The sequence below is a fragment of the Nanorana parkeri genome, unplaced genomic scaffold, assembly GCF_000935625.1.
Source record: "Nanorana parkeri isolate BGI_ZX_2015 unplaced genomic scaffold, ASM93562v1 scaffold2051, whole genome shotgun sequence".
Classification (NCBI taxonomy): Eukaryota; Metazoa; Chordata; class Amphibia; order Anura; family Dicroglossidae; genus Nanorana; species Nanorana parkeri.
The window spans coordinates 114,518-137,141 of record NW_017308319.1 but is presented as its reverse complement, the minus strand read 5'-3'; the positions used below and the strand labels follow the sequence as shown (position 1 = coordinate 137,141).

Below are 22,624 nucleotides of genomic sequence, written 5' to 3'. Positions count from 1 at the left end.
ATCTAAACATCTCTCGGGTGGCCGCAAAGGATCTTGGGGCAGGCGCAAGCGCAGTTCAGATGTTCGGCCAGGGGACGAGGAGAGACACAAGATAAGTCTATGGAGCAGCGTGCACCCGCACAGACATGAGAGAAGAGGAGGAAAGAGGAGTCAGCGCTGAATCAGGGACCAGCACCAGCGCTGGAGGGACCGCCACAAAGCTCCTGGAAAGAAGATTATGATCGGATCAAGAGGCATCGTTTAAGGTAAGTCCATACATTAGCCTGCAAATAGGACACGTTGACTGGCGACACATACACATGGCCAATTGATGGTCTGGCAATAGCAAGGTGGCATCCAGCAAATTTGCATGTTTCTGGAGACGGGAACCTGAAGAGTGCAGGTCTATTTTGGGGACAACAATGGTGATCAGCTGTAAACTTGCACCCTTCCTGATGAACTTTACCCAAGCAGGCCCAGCCAGTGTCATTGAGGCACCTACAACCATATGAACCAATCCATCTGTAAATGGCCAGGCTGGGGTTACAATTCTCCAATGTGTGTCCAATATAGGTGTCTGCACGTCCATGACCCCCTCTGACGTTTTACAGAGCTGAACTCATTGGGAATATTCAAGTGGTCTCCCTCCTCTGCCTGCATTACTCTCCTGCTACCCTGGTCCTCCGCAAGGTGAAGTCAGGACAGGTGCTCATGGTGTCTTGTTTACTATCATAGCAGAGAACAGGCGGAACAATAACAAAAGCCCACGTGTGTACACAGCGACACTCACCCGTCACTAGGAGTCACCTCTATCTCCCCTCCTCTGACACTTGCGGACAGCACGGGCTCTCTCTCCTCACTTGTCCCTCTCACACTAATGCCGCGCACTGCTTCCCTCAGCCGCAGTTATCCATTACTGGGCGGAGCTTGTGCTTTTCTAGAACGCTCTGAACGTTTCCACTCGGATACCATAGAGGTGGCTCCTGGAAGAGGCTAGAGCGGACAACAGGAGGGGCGGGTTTTGGGGGATGTCCACGAGCTTACATTTCTTCCTTAGAAGTGGCTGCCAGAGGGCGTGGCCTAGAGGGTGGCTGCTGTGTCGCTGAACAGCGCCGACATATTGTTGGTTACCCAGTTACTTGTGCGGTGATCTGCAAGGGCAGTTAGAAAACATTTTACAATATCTGCTTAATCACTTTTAGATTTACTAACGGCTTTGTCGTGGGAGGCCCTGACTAATTTATATCTGGTGAGATTAAACCCAGGAGTTAAATCTTAAAAATGCATTGAAGTATGTTAACTATCAAAGCGGACCTTTACACCGAAAAATCTATCTATCAATGTATCTCTCTATGTATGAAGATTAATAATAACATAGACATGTTAGGTGTAAAATGCTAAGTCCAAATCCCATTCTCACTGCCATGGTCTCAAAACCACAAGGTATATGTGGTGCCCAGGTGACCACACGGATGGCGCCGTCCAAAACACTAATAGTAAATAAAAGTAATTCACCGGCACACACTTGAAGGGTTTTTAAAGTATTGATATGTTTATTGAATACCCAATGTCACATACTGTTATACAGTGCTAACGTTTCGGGTCCGCACAGGGATCCTTCATCAGAGCAACAGTGTCACCTTATGGCAACGTCACCTGACATGACGTCATTGGAAGTCTCGATGAATTGGAGCTTTGGACACAACAAGAAGGCACGTAAAATATTAGTTCGCTGCAGCCCTAAGTATTACTATTACATGCATTGATGTGATGCATTCCATTCATTCTAAATGGCACACCAACACACCTGCTGTGTGCGCCAAAATGCTGTGAGTACAATTTTTGGTCCATTGTGATGCAACACCCATTAACTCACTTGCTTTTAATACATTACAGCAGACCTGGCTGGTGTGAATGGGCCCCCAAAGCGACTCTGTTGCCACCTAAATTAAATTAAAATTATGAAGGGTATGAGTATGAAGGTGACACACAGGGAGATGAGTGGACACACAGTGAGAGTAGGGGAATTCAATAACTCAGAGACATTGGGAGATAAGGGGATGTCAATGAATGGGACACACATGTAGATGAGGAGACACTTATAAAGGTCACACACAGGTAGATTGACTCCAATGAATGAGGTGCATGAGGAGATAAGGGGGCTCCAATGAATGAGACACAAGAGGGGACTCCAATGATTAAAACACATGGAGAGATGAGGGGACCTTAATGAATGAGACACACAGGGAGGAGAGGTGTCTCCTATCCCATCGTCCGAATCGCAGCCAGAGATCTGGTGCTGCGTTTGTTTCCATATCGCATTACTATTCTCCATTCATAGAATAATATGTAAACTGACATGGGGCCTGGCCTCTGTCTGCGCATACACAAGATCTGGCACCACACCATGGGGGGGCTGACAGCAGGAGCCAGGAAGAGACAGCTGGCTCCCCATGATGTAGGAAGGCAGCGTGGGACAGGACCTGTAAGAGGACAGCGGTGAGAAAAAAGAGAACAACATTGAATTCATTGGGCTTGTAGGTATGTTATTACAGCATAGTAAGAGCACCAAAGGTAAGTGGGGGAAAATATTTATTTGGTAGAATTAAGTTCCTCTTTAACGACTGAATGTGTGGGTGACAGCTGGCAGGTGTCCTTAATGTGGGGTGACAACTGGCATTCCTCGTGACCTCTGAGTTACATGCTACACTTTGCATTACTTACTCCTGACCTCTGCACTCTGTGTTACATACTCCTGACACTCAGTCTTAGTTACTTACTCCTGACCCCTGCACTCTGCATTGCATACTACTGATCTCTGAACTCTACACTACTTACGCTGCAAGTGACAGACAGAGTGGGAGAGGCAGACTGCGAACAGCAGACAGTCTAAGCAGTGATTGGGTGCAACAGGCTCATTGCACGAGCTGTAACCGCACGTATGATACAAAGATGTTATGTCCTGCTAAAGACAAGAGATGCAGGAAGTGCAACCGAGTCGGCCATTATGAGGTGGTTTGCAAATCAGAGTCCGTTAAGGAGATGCATCTGGACAGTGACCAAGAGACAGAAGAAGTGTCCTTTGTAGGGTCTGTGATTGAACAGTCCGGCTCTGATGAAGATTGGCGAGTTACACTCAAAGTGATGGGATATTACTGTTATGTCCCTTGCAACGTTCATGAAACTGCCACGATGACCACAGCTTGACAAAGTTATGATAAAAGTTCACAGCCTTGGAGGTCGCATTGATTGTGTCGGGAGATTTCTTGCTAGCAGTGAGTACAAGCAAAAGAAATTTACTCTGTGGGTGTATGTAATCAGAGATCTGGGCCTGCTAAATTGTGTGCAGATCCACATAATGCTTAAGACGGGTGCTATCCCATACAGTATCGCCACACCTCATAGGATTCCATTTCCACTTATGCCACAGGTGGAAGCGGAACTTCTGAGAATGAAGAGTATGTGTGTTATTGAGGAAGTTACGGAAGCAACTGACTGGTGTGCTCCCATTGTGCCGGTTGCTAAGAAAAATGGGAACATTTGCATTTGTGGTGTGGATTTAAAACGTCTGAATGAGGCTATAAAGAGGGAGAGATTCGTACTGCCGACATTGGAAGATATAGCTCCAAAGTTGTCAGGGGCTAAATTCTTTTCCACACTTCATGCTTCCAGTGGATTTGGGCAGATACCCCTTGACCCGGGAAGCCGCAAGCTGACTACCTTTATTACACTGGTAGGTTGGTTTTGTTTCCGCAGACTCCCCTTCTGAATATCTTCTGCCCCAGAGATTTTCCTAAGAGAGATGAGTTCCCTCCTAAGGGACCATTAGGGCACTGTAGTAGACATGGACGACATCCTGGTGTATGGGTCCACTCAAGAAGAGCATGATCAGCGGATGTATCGTGTACTGCAAACTATAAAAGAGTCTGGACTGAAACTGAACAAAGATAAATGTCACTTTGGGAAAACAGAACTGTGCTACTTTGGTCATATCATTAGCGGAGATGGTATTAAGCCAGATTCCAGTAAAGTTCTTGCTAATGAGAAAATGAAAAGTCCTTCTGACGCACATGAACTGAGACAAATACTGGGCTTTGTGAATTACGTGGGCAAGCTTCCACAGGACTTGTCTTCAGTGTTACATCCTATTACAGAATTGTTGAAGAAGGATGTTGGTTGGATCTGGGGATCTCCACAGGAGGAGGCCTTTGCACTGGTCAAGTCAGTGCTGGGGATCTATGACCCATCTAAAAAGACTGGTGAGCGCTGATGCTAGCAGTTATAGGCTAGGAGCCGCCCTTCTGCAACTGAATGAGGGCAAGCTACAGCCCATTGCCTACTGCTCTCGTACATTGACAGCTGCAGAGACAAAATACGCCCAAATTGAAAAGGAGTGTCTGGCTGGAGTTTGGGCCTGTGAGCGTTTCCAAAGCTATCTGGCGGGTTTGGATGGGTTCAGTCTGGAGACCGACAACAAACCACTGGTTCCATTGATAAACTCTTATGATATTGACAAGGCACTCCTGAGATGCCATAGACTTCTGATGAGGCTACTCATATTCAATGTTCGGGCAGTGCATGTGCCGGGGAAGCAACTGGTGGTGGCAGATACACTCTCCAGGCTCCCGCTGGCTGCTGTTAAAGAGTCATCGACAGAATCGGACGTGAAAGTATACGTGGATTCGATATTGGCATCCAAGTCTATCTCTTCAGAGAAGTTGGATCAGATTAAGAGAGAGACATATCTAAATACTGTCCATGTACCCATTGCACTCCTGACCGCACGTCCAACACTAAGTGTGTTATTTTGCTTTTGATGTACGTCAATAAATACGTAATAAAGACGTAATCGATTTACTATTGGAGTGCCGGTGTCTATTTCTTTTCTGTATATCTAGATACTGATCTCCAGGAAGTTATAAAATACATACAAAATGGCTGGCCCAAGAGCCGAGCAGCGTGGATTTCGCTGAGCGCCTTCCAGTCAGAGAGAGCACATCTCACAGTACTGGAGGGTTTGGTGCTGTTTCAAGACCGTATTGTCATACCTGCCAGTATGCAGTGTGATGTTGGGAAGCTCACAGAGCACTCGCACAGAGAGTTTTGCATAAAACAAAAGCCTTTTATTTTCCTCTTGTAGGGCAGCCGAAAACAGTAAACACAAATATACGCTTATCTTCAGCAAACTTAAAGTAAAAGTCAAAATCTTCAGAACAGATATAAAAAAATGAATGTCTCACAGACTTGTTGAAAAAGTTCCAAACCTGGGGAAATCCCTTCCCAGGAATATAAGTCCTGTAACACTTCAGCACAGCAATCCAGCAGGTCTCTCACTAGTCACAGCTGATTCCTTTCTCCTCAAATCCCACACTCCTCTCTGGAGTTGCTGACCTTTTCAGCTGCTTCCTGTGTCAGGAAGGTTAACCCTCTGGGGCCCCTTTAGGGGACCACAACCCAAATAGTGGTGAAATATACCTGGCTTCCGCCACCCAGCCTTGCCGTCTTCTACAGCGGCAAGAAATGCTGAGTCGAATTCACGATGGTCATTTAGGGATTTCAAAGTGTAGGGAAAGAGCAGCCACGGCGGTGTGGTGGCCTGGAATCAGCACAGAAATTGCAGGATACGTATCAAAATGTGCCTTTTGCCGTGAACGCCAGCCTACCCAGAGGAGAGAGCCACTAATATCTACCCTGTTCGCCTGCGGGTCCCTGGCAGAAGATATCTGCTGATTTGTGTGAACTCAATGGGAAAAATTATCTGGTTATTGTAGACTACTACTCCAGGTATCTCGAAATTGCACCATTAGGTGAGGCAACCAGCATGGTTGTCATCACCCGCTTGAAAAGCATGTTTGCTCAGTGGGGTATACCATTGGAGTGGGTGAGTGACAATGGGATGCAGTTCGCTTCGGGAGAGTTCCGATCCTTCAGTAGAGAATATGATTTCCTTCACTCTACTTCCAGTCCACATTACCCACAAGCCAATGAGATGACTGAGAGGGCAGTTCAAATCACCAAGTTTGTCTTGAAGCAACCAGAACCTTTTTTAGCACACCTGGCTTATAGGGCGACACCTATTCAAGCCACAGGATGTAGCCCTGCACAGTTAATGTTGGGGCGACAGATTTGTACCACATTGCCTTCTGTGGGTGCATTCCAGGCTGCCTCCCCTGTTCTCTCGAAAGGAGGGATGAGGAGGCCGAAGCGGAGCTACAGATTCTTTTATGATAGGAGACACTCTGCTCGCCCTCTGCCTGAGCTGCACACGAGCCAAAATGTCAGAGTCAAACTGCATGAGGAAAAGGGGTGGAAAACACCGGCTACAGTAGTAGGGCATTCCCCAGAGCCAAGGTCATATGTGGTCCACACAGAAGGAGGGACTGTTGCCCGCCGCAATAGAAGGCACCTTCAGCCAGTGCCTTAGGAGTTGGGTGCCGAGAATTTGCAACCACAGCTGATACAATCCCCAGTCTTAAGAGGTGTACCCCCCAACAACAAGATTCTGGTGGGGACACATCATTGCCTCCATTGGACTCAACTACTTTAACAAGGATTTGGAGAAGGTCTTTGCAAAATGACTTCAAGTGGTAGGGTTGTGAAGCTTCCTGCACTCTACCGAGATTAATACTGCAGTTAGAATAGTGACTTGAAGAATGGGCAGAATAATCCCACAGTCACTGTGGACTAGGGTAGTCTACCCTGACGTCCAAGATAGTATTGTACCTTTACCTGCATTTATGTGTTCTTTTGTTTTATTGTTTTGTAAAAGAAAAATAATTATTATTGTTTCTAACAGAGGGGAGATGTGTTGAGAGCTGGAAGTGGCATCAGAGGAAGGGGTGGCTCTAAGGGCAGAGCACCAGAGACAGTACTGGGACTAGGGTGCAGATTGTGTCTCCCCTCATGTTAAGCTCTGAAATAAACACCAGTTGAAATCAGCTCATCGTGTTACGTGCATCTCATGGCACGTGAGAGCAATAATTCTCGGGCCATAATTCATGGTTAACGCTAAACTGATGACCTGTACAGGCTTTTAAAACGTCACCTATGGATAATGTTGTGAAGCATAGTTTTTCGCCATTGCTGAATTCCCAAGGTTACACAGGTTGAGAACCACTGTCCTAGATTGTTCACGTCTCCTGCCTTCTCCAAACTCCTCACCCTTTTGTTAATAACCCTGTCTGCATTACTTACCTCCTACTCCTGCACTCTGCATTACTACTGACCTGTGAACTCTGCATTACTTTCTTCTGATCCCTGACTCCTTCAATAATTCCTTTCTTTTCAATGGGTCCTTGCTAGGTTACCTGCTTAAAAAAAAGTGTGCTGTACACTCGTGAACTTTGATCTCTCCCATGTTGTTCGTGTAGAGCTCTGCCTCTCCAGAGTTTCCTACCCCTGCTTTAGTCCCTTATAGTAGAATAAAAAAGACAATAGCCACAAGCAGCCCTCTCGGTATGTTTATACTTGTCTTAATGTCTGGATACACCTGGCTGGTATGTTTGCAGAGTAGGGGTAGATATGCATTTTTTGTATAGGATTCCAGAGGATTTCCCTGATATTCATAGATGTCTGTTATTCATGAATCTGCCTGATCTGTGTCTGATCGTGATCCTTATGGATCAGTTTGCTTACTTTTATTTATTACAATATATTGTGTGGATTGTTCAGTACAAATAATCATCTAAAAACACTAGTAGCCATTGAATCAGATCCTTATGAGAAAGCACACCATATGTAAATGAATCTTTAGATCTGCATAAAAATGAATTTTTTCATCCTTCAAAAACAAGGAAAACCGCTATGACGGAATAATGAAAGTATCACAAAAATCTGTAGCTTATTTTTGGCATATGTCATAGAATTGTAACCAGGGAAATGAAATAAAGGTCTAGCCTTGAAAAATGTTCAACTGCAGCCATAGACACAGCTCAGTGTATTTCCAGTTCCACCTTAAATGCTTGGCTATTATAGGTGAGTGGGAAGGCTTTAAGGAAGTCATGTGATGAGCAAGTAACAAAACAATCCCAGGATCTGATTGAGTTCAAGCTTTTACCAGTCTTCCTGTAGCAAAGGGCTTGCTGGTGTTGTAAATCTACGATAAGGCAAACAGGTATGTGCTAAGAAATGTTATATTTTTCTAGTGTAAATATTTTATGTTTATTTAAAATCTTACTAAAAGCCGCTCTTTGCTGAATGAAGGTATGATCACTCTTTTGTTTTCACTGCAGATATTGTGAAAAGAAAGCACGCTGATTTACTCAATAAAAGCTGACAACCATATTACATTTCAGTTTAGTGTAGTCCAGTCCGTGATAGTGGTATTCTAATTGCTATGGGTAGCTGCACAATGGACATTGATCTTTTTCATGCTGTAGTGGTCAATATTAAAAGAATTGCGGCATCCTTTTCACTGATTATTGTTTTGTAATTGTGATTTTCTGGTGTTTTACCTAAGGCACCATTCACACTTGAGCTGAGTGTCTTTTTGGCCCTCTTTTGACCATTTGTACAGGGGTTTTTGCATGCGTCTCAGGCTTGAGTGTTTTTTTTTTTTAGCCTATGAAAAGCTAGTTACTAGGCAAGAAAACACGAAAAATGCAAGTTTTTCACAGGCTTCTTTTGAAGTCTATTGGGGCCAAATGTTCGCTTATGCCCCAAAAGAAGCTCATGTACTTTTTGGAGCTACAGGCATTTTGCAACAAGTAACCGAACACTTAGATGTGAACCGGGGCCATTGAAAACAATGGCATTCCTCTTGTTGAGTGTTAGGCATTCGAGCCACAAAATACTCAGGCGTGGATGGCGATTAACATAAAATGAAGATTTTTTTTTTTTCAAAACCTTTTTTTTGGGGCTTTAGTTCTCTTTTTGGTCAAAAGAGAACATTTACTATTGTACGGCTGTGACCCAAAGTAAGCAGATGGAGGGCTGCTGCAGAGCTGATAGCATTTACTCTCCCAATACTTCTCTCTTTTAGGCCTGGTTCACACCTGAGCATTTTGAAAATGCACAAAACAGAGGAGACTGTTCATACCTTAGCATTGCGTGTAAGAAAACACCAGTCGTGCAAAAAGATGCAGGAGCTATTTTCAGGCAAATGTGGTGCCGTTTTGGTCCCATAGACATCTCTATACAGGGAGAAACGCACATTTTTAAAAGTAAAAACGCCTAGGTATACAACTAGCCTTAAGTTATGACCAATTTATTATAAAATATAGATACGCTTTCAGTTTTAGTTTTTGTTCTTAAATGAACAAGATTGATGTTAGGAATTACATCTTATAAGCAGAAAACTGAAGACCAAAGACATTGTTAGGACAACTCTTCAAACCCAGGACGTTATGGATTTCCTTGCTAGTGAGGCTAAGCAATAAGCAGGTTACACTAGTTTTTTTAGTAGTTATTTGATATTATAAAGGGGTCAGTCTTTTTGAAACTCATACTTCAGTTTGGAAAGATATTAGTGGGTTTAATCACCTAAGGCTTTTGATAAATACTGGTTGGCTCTATATTCATTATTTACCCCCTCTATGCACCTACCACAGCTGTTACATTAAAAATCCCCCCCAAATATTGTATGTTGCAAATGGTGACAGCAGCTGGAACATCAAAGCCATCCTTGTTTAAACAGGAGGTATGAGACTCTGTGGCATTGGAAAATAGGTACACAGTTGGAAACTTCAATTGGCTGAACTTGCCGCTGGGTCGGAACCCAGTTTGCCTGAACCACAACTGTTGCCTCTGATTGGATCAAGAGGAGGGGACGGCTGTCAGAGTGTTGAGCTCAGGCGAACTGGGTTTGCACCAAGCCCGGCCTCATCACTACTAGACATGAAACATGTGTAGGAAGCGAGAAATTCAAACCATGTACTCTAGATGAAAAGATAAAATATGCATGGTAGCTAAGTGATGAAATATGAAAGTATTTTTGCTTCACGGTACTGGAGTCATGGGTTAAATTCCCAGCAAGAGCACAACCTGAATGAAGTTTGTATGCTCCCTTTTTGTTCGAGTTGGTTTTAATCTGGTTGCTCGGGTTCCCTGTCATAACCTATAACCAGGCTCTACCTAAAAATGGTGCTGGTTTGTGTGTCGGTGTAATTGGTTAGGGACATTAGACTGGAAGTTAAGCAGGGGTAGAGACTGATGAGATTGGCTATTTATACAGTAAAGCACTGAAGAATTTGTCCACACAATATAAATAAATAGTTTGATGGGTTCTTTTATTAAGTGTTATTTTAAGTCTTTGCATTGGCAATGTCAACATTTCAAAAGTATTCATAATATATTTCGATTGCCTATTTGACACTATAGAGTGTGCTGAATGACACAAAGTGAAATTCAGGTCAGTATGTTAGTTGAAGTCAAAGGCCACACACAAGATAACTAGAGTCTGTTTATTGCAGCTGTTGCAAGTTTTCCCCTTCGTTTCCCTCCACAAATGCTGACTGTGCCTCTATATAATCTGCTGACAGTCTGTACCATGTGACACTGTCTTGTTTAATAGTTCATCAAATTATATAAACTGCTGCCCAGATTAAGTTTGACATATTTACATGGCATATTGTATATCCATAATTCCTATTGGATTTTTCTTCAGTGAATTGATTTCTATATTGTATATGAAGGTCCAGTAGCATAACTAGAAACTTCAGGGCCCCGGTGCAAGAAACCATGAAGGGCCCCCCAACCACCTATTGCCATGGCACCGTGTGGTTAACAGGAAGGCTGCCGAGGTCCCCAGCAAGTGTGGGACATCAGACAGCTGCTTCAGTTTAAAAATTTAGTGCCGTGTTCTGTCGAGAACGCCGACCCAGCATCTGTGCTTGCGCACAGATGGGATTAACAAGGAAACCGGCATTTATTTACAAAGTATTCGTTTGTAATGGTTAAAGGAGAACTATGAGATGAGTGATTTCCACTCACCTCATGGTTCTAGCCGACCTGTGACAATGAGACTGTCACAGGTCGGCTCAGTAGATCGGGAAGTGAGCGAACACATACCGGGTTCACTCACCTCTCGATCCTGTCATGGCTCTCTGCCGTGACAGGGGAAGGGGCTGGATTCCCCTCTCCCTGCTCCGATCTGCCAGCGCTGACTGGCAGGACGGGGGAGGGGGCGGGTACAGCTGGCTCTGCCTCTAGATAGGCAGAGCCAGCTGTCACTCACGCAGCTGGGCGGATCCCGACGTCCAGGTCGGGATCAGCTTCGGCGTCTCAGTATACCGCGAGCTGTAGCTCGCGGTATACTGAGCTTAGGGTAACGGGAGGATGCTAGTTTGTGTCCTCCCGTTACCCTAAGGAGAACTATGGGGAAAAACACTGACCCCATAGTTCTCCTTTAAATGTGACTGTTAACAATATGCCATCCACGGCAGGAAATGCTGGATGGAATATTATTAACGGTCACAATTAACGATTTGAACCAAATACTTTTGTCAATAAATCCTTGTTTCCTCGAATAAATCCTTGGTCTGTGCACAAGCGCAGATGCTGAAGTCAGCAAATTCAACATTACAAGTCAGTCATATTCAACTTAAAGGAGATCTATGAGGTGAGTGATTTCCACACATCCTCATAGTTAGAGCCGACGTGTGACAAAGAAGCTGTCACAGGTTGGCTCTATTGATCGGGAAGTGAGCAGAAACATGAACCGATCCGCTCACTTCCTGATCGTCTCCCTGCAGTGAGTGGCTGTGGCACTCTCAGTATATAGCGGGCAATAGCCCGCTATATACTGAGCTTTGGGTCACGGGAGGAGGTTAGTATATATCCTACAGGAGGGAGGAAGGCTGTGAACGGGGAGAGGGGACTCTGTCCGTGGTGACGCTGAAAGAATGCAGGCTCTGGGCGGTGTGGGGGAGAACCAGGGGAGACCCAGCGGTGTCGGGTGCAGACTGGGCTGCTGTAGCCGTGGCTATAGGTATTGGTGCTTGGTCTCTGTTAGGTCTGATTAGAACAGTGTACGGGAGTCGGTATGCGGAAGCAGCTGACAGGCGCCGGGTGATCGGATCAGTGATGGGATGGAGATAATTTAGGGACAGAAGAGCGACGCGTTTTGAGGTATTACCTCTTTTTCAAGCTCGAGTGGAACGAGCTTAAAAAGAGGTAATACCTCGAAACGCGTCACAGTTAACCAGTGTAGACTTCTTTATAAAACCTGTATAAACCTGTATAAAAAATAGATATAATCGCCATATGTTGGAATCCATATTCAGAATCACATCTTCCTTATCTAAATGACAGCGCTCAAAACCCACTTAACGTATATGCAAAATCCAGTTACACGTGATATTTCAGCTGTACATGTATCCGCCTTAAAATGCAACTACATAGAACATATTAGTGTTGGAGGTAATAAAGAGCAGTTTGATATGGGATGTGTTACTGTAATGGCTTTTCGACTATGGCCAACTGAGAACTTGTCATCCTAGAATGCAAACAGAAGACATTAGCTCTCCATTCAATGTTGTACTTTCTGCAGCAATGTCTCCATCATCACAATGGCAGGTCTCCTTCAAATGCACATTTACAAAAAGACACAAAAAAAAAAGAGTGAATCATATTCCTAGCTTAACACTGTCTGAATTCCAATACAGGGATTTACAAGCAATCACTCCGCTTGATGCAGTGTTGTGTGGTCTCTCTGTCATCTCATGCCATACGCAAACAAAAAGTACATTTTGTAAGACAATATTTTTATTAGGGATGCACCGATACTAGTATCGTTATCGGTGCCGATACTGAGTGTTTGGGCGAGTACTCACCTAAATGCTCCAATAACTTCCCTGATACCAGAATTTCCGGCCAGGGAGATTTCCTCTGACTGGAAGTCCCGCAAGGGAATATGGAGCTGGCTTTCCGGCCAATCAGGAAGCTGAACTGTGGGTAATGATTCGCCAGCTTCCTGATTGGCCAAAAAGCCGGGTCCATGCTGTTTGGCTGGGAAGCATCAGCATCTAGTCAATCAGCATTGAGCCGGCCAAACAGCATGTAGGCAGCTCTCTGGCCAATCAGTAAGCCGGGCGGCGAGTAATGACCTGCCTCCTGGCTTCCTGATTGGCAGAGAAGCCAGTTCCCGGCCAGTCAGCATTCTTTTACTCACCTTTGGGTTCGCGTACCAATCTATCGTACATCTCCTCTACCTCTTAAAAGACGGGATGTGAGCTGCAGTGGAGGGAAGACCTCAGGTGCAGACATGACAAGGTAACATTACCCTTAATGGGGAAGGTGCCAAACAGCTGTCTCGATGCTGATTGGCTGGAAAGCTGACTTTCCAGCCAATCAGCATCGATCTTGCCAAACAGCATAGAGCCGGCTTCCCAGGCAATCAAGAAGCTGGGTGGCAGGTAATGACACGTCGCCTAACTTCCTGATTGTCCTGGATAGCTGGCTCCATGCTATTGGAAATACCGGTATCGGCGAGTACCGAAATATAAATATGGAGCCAGCTTCTTGACCAATCAGGAAGCCGGGCAACGCGTCATTACATGGCGCCCGGCCTACGGATTGGCCAGAAAGCTGGCTTCATGCTTTTTCGTCACAAGGTTTTACTATTGCCATGCCTACTGCCACTGTACCCTCTGCTGTATACTGTGTACATTCAGCACATTCCTCCATAAGTGCAGATGGCTAAAATAAGTTCTGTTTTCTGGTTGGAATGTTCTTACCGGAGTTCAAAAGCAGGTTTTTGCATGGAGTCTGCATGGAGTTAGCATGTTCGCCCTGTGCTTGCGTGGGTTTCCTCCCACACTCCAAAGACATGCTAGTAGGTTAATTGCCTCCTATCTAAAGATGGCCATACACTGAATGAAAAATAATATAAGATTCCTCTATCCACACTAAACAGCGTGGATGGATGAATCTCCCGCATGATGCTGCCAGAATACCTGAAAAGTAACAGCAGACGCTTGGCTGCCGTCACTATTTGTCCCACATTTTCCAACTGGCTTCTATGATTTTCTTATTGAAAGAGGCTGGATAGAAGGGCACCAACAGGGGCACCCACTGTGCAAAAATCAGACAAAATTTGCATAGTGTATGGCCAACTTTAAAGAGTGATATCACTTTTGTTGAGCAAAAATCAATCCTCTATGTGTGATCTGTGTACATTACAAGGGTTTTAACAAACTGTGTTGCAGATTCCTATCTGTTTCTGTTCTGAAGAAAAAGCTGTTTGTTGCAGCATGTCCTTTCTAAACTGAGTCCTGAATGGGAGTGTCTGGCTTCAGTATAACCAGCTGGTGGGCATCCTGTATTGTAATAGGGAAAGTTGCAGTTGTCTGCATCCCTTTAGTAGTAATTAAGCTAGTGGCGTAACAATCGCCATAGCGACCAAGGTGGCCGTTTGGGGCCCGGGGCACAGGTGGGCCCGGCCAGATGCCGTGCAGGCCACCTAGGTCGCTATGGCATCTTATGCTAGTGGCTTTTACTGGTGGCTGTGAGAAGAATGCGCTGCTGTTCAGATCACTGACATCTTCTCACAGCCACTGCGGAGTTAATGAGAGCCAGCAGCGGCGGTGGAGCAGGCTGGACCCGGCAGTGGAGGAGGCATGGCCCGTGGTCGGCAGCAGAGGAGGGGCCGGGGCCCGGTGACAGAGGCGGCGGACCCAGTGATGGAGGAGGAGGCGGGGCCCATCAGCGATCGTGCAGGAAGAGGAGGCGGACAGGTAAGGAGTGTGACCAGCCCACCTGAGGGTGACCCTGCAGAGCCCACCTGAGGGAGTCTATGGTGGCCTCTGCAGGGTCACCCTCAGGTGGGCTGCGTGGTATCTCAAGTGGGCTCTGCAAAAGGCATAACTAGAAGTCACAGGGCCCCATACAAAATTTTGCTATGGGGCCCTGTGATTTCTAGTTACGCCCCTGAATTAAGCCTTAGTGAGTATTTCACAAAAAAAGTCCTTTTGCAAGAGATGCCAAAAATTACACTTGTATCTTAGTGCAGACTTCTGGAAAAATCAGTTGGCCAATCACTGAAGCAGGAAGTTACATTTCTGGGGGCATTCCGTACCACAACTGTGTAGAACACATCCAGGCCGCCATATGGCATTTCATTTTTTTTGACAGATTTGGAACATTACAGCAGCTACAGTTTTAAATAGAAAGATATCTTTTAATACCATTAAATTACAAAATGACTTGTGTGACAATTATATATGCTATATTCATTTTTTAAAGATCTTTCATTTTAATATTTTTAAAGTGGAGTTACCCCTCCATGTCTAAAAATGACCCTAGTAAGTGTGTGTGTGTGTGTGTGTGTGTGTGTGTGTGTGTGTGTATAAATGTATGTATGTACACTATATTGCCAAAAGTATTGGGACACCCCTTCAAATCATTGGATTCAGGTGTTCCGTCAAATTTCCTTGCTACTAAATATTTCACAGTCAACTGTTAGTGGTATTATAACAAAGTGGAAGCAACTGGGAACAACAGCAACTCAGCCACAAAGTGGCAGGCCACGTAAAATGACAGAGTGGGGACAGCGCATGCTGAAGCACACAGTGCACAGAAGTCGCCAACTGTCTTCAGAGTCAATAGCTACAGAACTCCAAACTTCATGTGGCCTTCAGATTGGCCCAACAAGAGTGCGTAGAGAGCTTCATGGGTTTCCATGGCCGAGCAGCTGCATCCAAGCCTTACATCACTAAGTGCAATGCAGTGTCGGATGCAGTGGTGTAAAGCACGCCACCACTGGATTCTAGAGAAGAGGAGACGTGTTCTCTGGAGTGACGAATCACGCTCTGTCTGGCAATCCGATGGACGTGTCTGGGTTAGGCCGTTGCCAGGAGAACGATACTTGACTGACTGCATTGTGCAAAGTGTAAAGTGTGGTGGAGGGGGGATTATGATGTGGGGTTGTTTTTCAGGGGTTGGGCTTGGCCCCTAAGTTCCAGTGAAGGGAACTCTTGAGGCATCAGCATACGAAGACATTTTGGACAATTTCATGCTCCCAACTTTGTGGGAACAGTTTGGGGATGGCCCCTTCCTGTTCCAACATGACTGCACACAAGTATACAAAGCAAGGTCCATAAGCACATGGATGAGCGAGTTTGGGGTTGAGGAACTTGACTGGCCTGCACAGAGTCCTGACCTCAACCAGATAGAACACCTTTGGGATGAATTAGAGTGGAGACTGCGAGCCCGGCCTTCTAGTCCAACATCAGTACCTGACCTCACAAATGCGCTTTTGGAAGAATGGTCAAGCATTCCCATAGACACACTCCTAAACCTTGTGGATGGTCTTCCCAGAAGAGTTGAAGCTGTTATAGCTGCAAAGGATGGGCCAACTCAATATTGAACCCTACGGACTAAAACTGGGATACCATCAAAGTTCATGTGCGTGTAAAGGCAGGCGTCCCAATACTTTTGGTAATATAGTGTATGTAAAATAGGGACCTTAGATTGCAAGCTCCTTGAAGGCAGGAACTGATACGAATGTACAGTATGTGACGCACTGTGTAAATGGTTGGTGCTATATAGATACCAGTAATAATGTAGCTTTTTTTTTTTAGCAGATAATGGCTCTCAGCTGGCTGGTCCTGGTGATCTCGGTGCAAGCCTTAATTGTTCAAGCAAAACTGTTTGGTGAGTAAAATGATGATTTTGATTCAGTGAACTACTACTACTGTCAGTGGCAGCAAACTCTTTTAACCTGCCAGAGGATTTTTATTTCTATCCATCCAGTACTGAGATATACAGAGCCTGGTTGGTGACCAATATTTTCTATACTGCAGTGAGGGTACAACACAAGCATTACCTTTTAGGAGATAGAAGAAGAGGAGTGTGCAGACAATCTAAGGACTTTCTTATCTCACTGGAAATAAAAGCCATCTCTCAAGGTTTTCTAACCTGATTGTCAGGGGCTACCCCATAGATATTACATTGTCACCCAGTACAGGCAAAAGAGGCCAGAGTGAGACACTATCATTTAAAGTACATGGACATCTTAAGATGGATACATTTTTAAGTGGATTTAGATATGTTTTAAGCTGGCCATACATGGCTCAAATCCCTTAGAGTTAGGTGAAGCTGTGCAAAAAAGCTAATTGGCTGCAGTCACTGTTTAGGTTTTCTGACAGCTGTGGGTGCCAGCTGTCAGAATACAGTAGCTGGCGGCAGATTTGAGCCCAGCAGCTCTACATATATGGCCAGCTTTAGATGTTTCTAACTTCTATTTGAAGTGATTCTGACCTGCTTCTTACCACCAGCACAGCTGCTCCAGTTCTACATTTGGGCTGCTTAGAATTATATTTAAATCCAGTTATTAAAATCTCATATATGCTGACAAGCTTTGCACTGACATGGTCCACTCTTGTCACTATCAAGGCTTTACTTTGAGAAATGCCATCACAGGCGTGCATGCATTAGATAGGAAGGGGCTGCAAAGAGGCTACAGGAGATCAGCAGTGCTGATAGGCAACCAAGGAAATATAAAAAGGTGAATACAGGTACCTAAATATATATATTACAATTGTTTTTGATACACAGTGCTTAAGCAAAGTAAATGTCATAACTATGTGACCGTCTCCCATGATACTGCTAGGCCCAAGCACTGTCACATGATGGAGGGGTTGTGCTCACCATTCCCTCTTTGACTCCAGCCAAAACCTGGTATGTCAACAACTGCCATGGAGGAAAGAGCAGCAAGGAAGCATTGTGAAGGTGAATTTGAGGTGGTCGTTGACTTGTATATGTAGTTCTTCTGATACAAAACCAACTCCTGTGTACACAAGTATTCTATTTTAGCAAAGTATTGATGTTTCATTTATGCATGGACGATAAATCGCATGTCACAGTAGACAAGTTCTTTGTGAATGTGGCTTTACTAATTTGCAGTGGTTATTGAGATGACACATGTTTCCTTTTTCTATAAAGAAATTCCAGAAGACCAAAAACATTTGGTTAGGGGCTTAAATGTAAAACTATTAAAAGCAACACTTGATGGAGAGGCCAATCCGAGTGTGTATGTTGGACTTCGTCTTTCTGAAGAGCACAATCTGGAAAAAGAGAATGAATACCTTCAAAGACTGAAACCTGAGGATCTTTGCAGCAGGTAGCACAAAGTGTAACTATTCTATGCCATGTTATATGCTTTATAGATTTACAGTATGGATACACATTGCCTACAATTTCTTCTCAAATAAAAAATTACCTGAACACAATTTTATTTATTTTTATAGCACTTTGAATATCAAGGATACTGAGCCAAAGACAGGACTAATCGCTCTTCACTTGATGGCCCAGAAGGCTTCTTGTGATAACACGCATAGAAGCAGGTTAATCGCATGTCTAAAACACCATCTCCTCAAAGAAAAAGAAAGTATAGGTAATGGCTAGACTCAGACCACTCTAATCCTCTTGTATGTCATGTATATATGATACTATATAGATCATGGACATTAAATTTAAAATTCACGGCAGTTTGGTCATGAAAATTTGCTTCCAGCAGACGTTTTAATCTCATGTTTGTGCTATGACTCAGAATCTAGTATACAGGTGAAACTCGAATAATTAGAATATCGTGCAGTAAGTGCTGCAAAAGGGGCCCAAACCAAGTACTGAGTACATATGCATGCTTGTACTTTTCAGAGGTCCGATATTGTTCTATGTACAATCCTTGTTTTATTGATTGCATGTAATAATCTACTTTTTTGAGGTTGTGGATTTGGGGTTCTTGGGGTTTTCATGAGCTGTAAGCCATAATCATCACAATTATGACAAATCACGGCTTGAATTATCTTGCTTTGCATGTAATGAGTCTATCTCATATATTAGTTTCACCTTTTAAGTTGCATTAGTGAAATAAATGAACTTTGCACGATATTCTAATTATTTGAGTTTCACCTGTTTATAGAGTCATTGTATGTCTATCCCCATCAGTGTGCTGCCTTACATGAGATGTCCCCATCAGAGTGCCCCCTTACCTTTCCTCACCTGGCACACAGAGGGCAGGAGATGGAGCAGGCTGCTGGTCTGGCCAGAAGAAGTCCCAGTTTTGTCCCTCAGTAATGATGAGGGTGGGGCACGCGTGTGAGGCATTGATTGTTAGGATGCTGAAAGACCTAACAACCAACGACTGCAAAGTAAGGGGGATTCTGTGCTGGGTTATTACTCGGTTATTGCTGGCTGTTTGCCAGTGGATGCATCGGCCTTGAAGAGTCGCTAAGCTGGCACATTCACTGCCAACCAGAGATAACCCAGCACGGGTGCACAGTCATGGTCTGGATAGACCCGTCGCTTTGTCCAATTCTGGACCAGGGTCTGCCATTTATTGATATCTGTAGATTAAAGGCAAAGTCCAGCCAAAACTTTTTTTTTCAGTTTTGTAGCGCGAGCAAGGGTTAGAAACTTTGCTGTATAATTTTACTGGACATACTACTATTCGTTAAAAAGAATCCAGACTAAGCAGTGTACACAATATTTTTTTAAAAATGCAAGGAGAAAGGGGAAGAGGGTTTTATGGCAAAAGGGACATGTCTTTTCTACCAAAAAAACTGTACCTATTACTTGGAGTATTGGGTTAAGGTGAGGGTGAGTGTTAATGGTTACATTTTTGACGTTTAGAGTCAAGTTTTAAGAGGGTTTATCTTCGTGTTAGTGAGTATACTGAGTTAGGTTTTAGAGTCAAGCTAAATGTACCGGTTAGGTTTCAGGGTTACATTAAGTCACAGAGGTAGGTAACATTTTAGGGATAAGGTAAGGGGACACTTTTTCTCAACTTTATTTTCGTGCCCAAAACAACAGTTTTGTCTCTTGGTTCTGAAAACCAAAGTACTGAGAATTACACATGAGTATATCAAAAACCTTGATGAGAAAATGTAAAGTTCACTTTGTTAGTTGCTTAAAATGTATACCTTTTGGTAGAGTTTGCCTATTCAATTTTATATTTCAAGCCATTTTACCATTTTTGGATAGAGAATGGCATGGTTAAAAACCCTGGCAGATTTTTGTTCTCATCTGTGTTGCATTTCTAATGCTTCCCTTAACTTCCTGTTTTGTAGACACAGTAGAAAGTGGAAGGAAATCTCTCCGAAGCGAGGGAAATCCCCCTCTATTCCCATTCAGGCTCAAAATCTTGAATTGTTACTCCCTTTCAGTCCCAGTGACCATGGTCACCAGGACATTTAGAGAGAGAGAGAGAGAGAGTGGCTGTCCCCATTGGGCACACAGACATAAATAAAAAGAGAGATTCTAACACCATCCCCTCATGAATCTATCCTAAACTTGAAAAAAAAGTTTTGGCTTTAGCTACACCACTCACACCTGCCTACTCTCCTCCAATTCTGACAGCTAGAAATGCTAATGGTGTTAACTCTGTAGTTGTAAGTAAATAATTTATTTTTGTTTCCAATTTTTAACAGTGCTATATAGTAAACCATTAACCAGCTATTATCAATACAGCCTTGGTATCCTGGCATTGTGTGTCAATGATAAATTAATCGATAAACATTTTATCAACAAGATTATCTTTGCCGAAGAAAAGAATCAGTTTGTCCATGGAAAAACCATCTCTATAGGTAAGAAACAGAGAACATACTCCCTCTACATGAACTTCAGGGATCCTTTTCCCCAGTTAATCCAGGTGGAGCCCATGAGTGTAAACTTTAGCATTGGGTTTGGTTAAACTCAAGCTTTACTCGAACGAGGGTAACAAACAGTAAGAAACGACAATCATCAGCTTCTCCAACAAAGTGGTAACATAATACATTCTTGTGGCAAAGAACATTTTCTTTCAAGTATCCTGGGGCTTAATCAGTTTCTGTTCTCTTAAATAGGGTGCTTTCACTTAATTCTTCCTGACTCTCCCATTCCCAAGTGTATTTCCCCCCCAAATCGGTACTTGCTTGAACTGATCACTAGGGATTCTAAGTGACAGGCATGTTGCCTGGTTCTCGAAAGATCACTCCGTTACAAGCATAGTATCATTAGTGCAGTATCGTGCTGGTATAATTATACAGTATACAGTGTATCAGCTTTTGTTAGTAAGTATCCTAAGTGTATATCCACAAAACATGAACTGTTGGGTAGAGTCATGGACAAGTTTAGGAAAGAATACATAAGGACACAGGTGATATCATCAATTCCTTGTGAGTTTTATGGTTGCATGTTCAGCAAAAATGGCTTGGCACGACAACGCCCTACTAATATACCATGAAGCAAACCTATGTTCACTTTCCACTTCACAAATCAAAGGCAGACATGTGTAACAGGACCTATAAGTCGTATTAGGAGGCTTGGGAGGTAGGAAGGGACAAGTCCAAAACTGAATTTTACAGAAGTGGAAATTACCAAGTAGCTTCAGCTGCCTGTATTTCTGGATCTACTGATCATTTTCTCATGCAGTTTTCACAGACGGTGGCATACACGAATGTGTGTTTTTATCATGTGCTCAGTTTGAATTGCCCTGGCTTGCCTCAGGAATGTCTAAACTTCCAAGTCACACCCAACTGCTCCAGTGTTCCAAAACCTAATGATGGCACCACACTGCCCTAATTGAGTCCAGCTGCAGCAAAGTAATGATTGGGCACACAGATAGAAAATGCCGTGGGAAGGATACAAGAGGCTGCCATGTGACTCAACACACTGATGCCCATTCAAAATATGTATATTCTGTTTGAATTGAGTTGTACGTTATGAATAGAAAAATCTCAACTGTATATGAGTTGATCCTATGTTAAAAACTCTCTTGTTGCTCATAAAAAAACTATTTTGATTCTGACTTTCATACGCAACTGTAATTTAGTAGACTGTGAAGGAGAATCTGATTGACTGCTATGGTCAACAACAACCAACAAGTCAGCAAGGCCACTTATCCTTCGGGTGGACAGTGGGGGAGGTGGTCAGAAAACCGATCTACTACAAAGAACAAGAGGCAGTTAGATCTTAGATGCAGTTTTACTTGAGGAATATTTTTTAACTGTATCTCTGGTTTATCTGGTAACCTGCTTCCATATATATGGTATTACAGACACCGAAGCCATGGCTGGTTTAGCGCTCTTATGTGCAAAAAATTCTAATAAGTATCCTCGTGAAGATGCCATCAATATGAAGAAGTCTATAAAAAGTATTAAAGACAAAATTTTGACCTCACAGGGAGATGAAGGGCAATTAGGAAATATCTATAGCACCCCTCTTGCCGTACAGGTAAGTCTGCAGATACTGATTAGATGTAGCAACTTGCCATTCAGAATGTTTGAAAAATAGCCATGTATATTTTTATCTGTTATACTCCTCACTGTTTTGAATTTTAAATCTGGCACATGAGAAGAAGCAGTCAGAAGGTTTTGAAGCTGAACTCCAGGCAAACAGCTAAATACAGTTAACATTTTTATTTAGGGGCTGTTTTATCTCTCAAAGGTTTTGTATTTTTTGTCCTAGTCATGACATTTTCAGAGCCCTGGCAGACTGCACAGTAGCCTTTTCTCTACTACGGTTAAGCAATGCAGCTAGGTCACCTTCCTGCCTCCAATTGATGAGTGGATAGTGAAGGAGAAGCAGCATACTGGTGAAGCCATCACTCTGGTCTCTGCCCCTGTCATTCTATTCTCCGTTAGCACACAGCACACCTGATTGACCCCTAGTGCTGGCCACACCTGACCAAGTCGAAATTGTGCAGTACAGGAGATTGCAAGAGGCTGAA

General features: G+C 43.8%; 1 protein-coding gene across 1 annotated transcript in view; it reads left to right on the top strand.

Moving 5' to 3' along the window:
* Nucleotides 1-7,982: 7,982 nt before the first annotated feature.
* The window catches only part of TCN2 (transcobalamin 2), a 23,436-nt gene continuing 8,794 nt past the window's right edge, over nt 7,983-22,624 (top strand). Inside the window, exons 1-6 of the mRNA XM_018572495.1 lie at nt 7,983-8,092; nt 16,500-16,569; nt 17,860-18,037; nt 18,165-18,310; nt 20,346-20,501; nt 21,953-22,128. Coding sequence (XP_018427997.1) covers nt 16,503-16,569; nt 17,860-18,037; nt 18,165-18,310; nt 20,346-20,501; nt 21,953-22,128 — 723 coding nt within the window. The 5' untranslated portion in view covers nt 7,983-8,092; nt 16,500-16,502. The remainder of the gene's footprint in view (nt 8,093-16,499; nt 16,570-17,859; nt 18,038-18,164; nt 18,311-20,345; nt 20,502-21,952; nt 22,129-22,624) is intronic.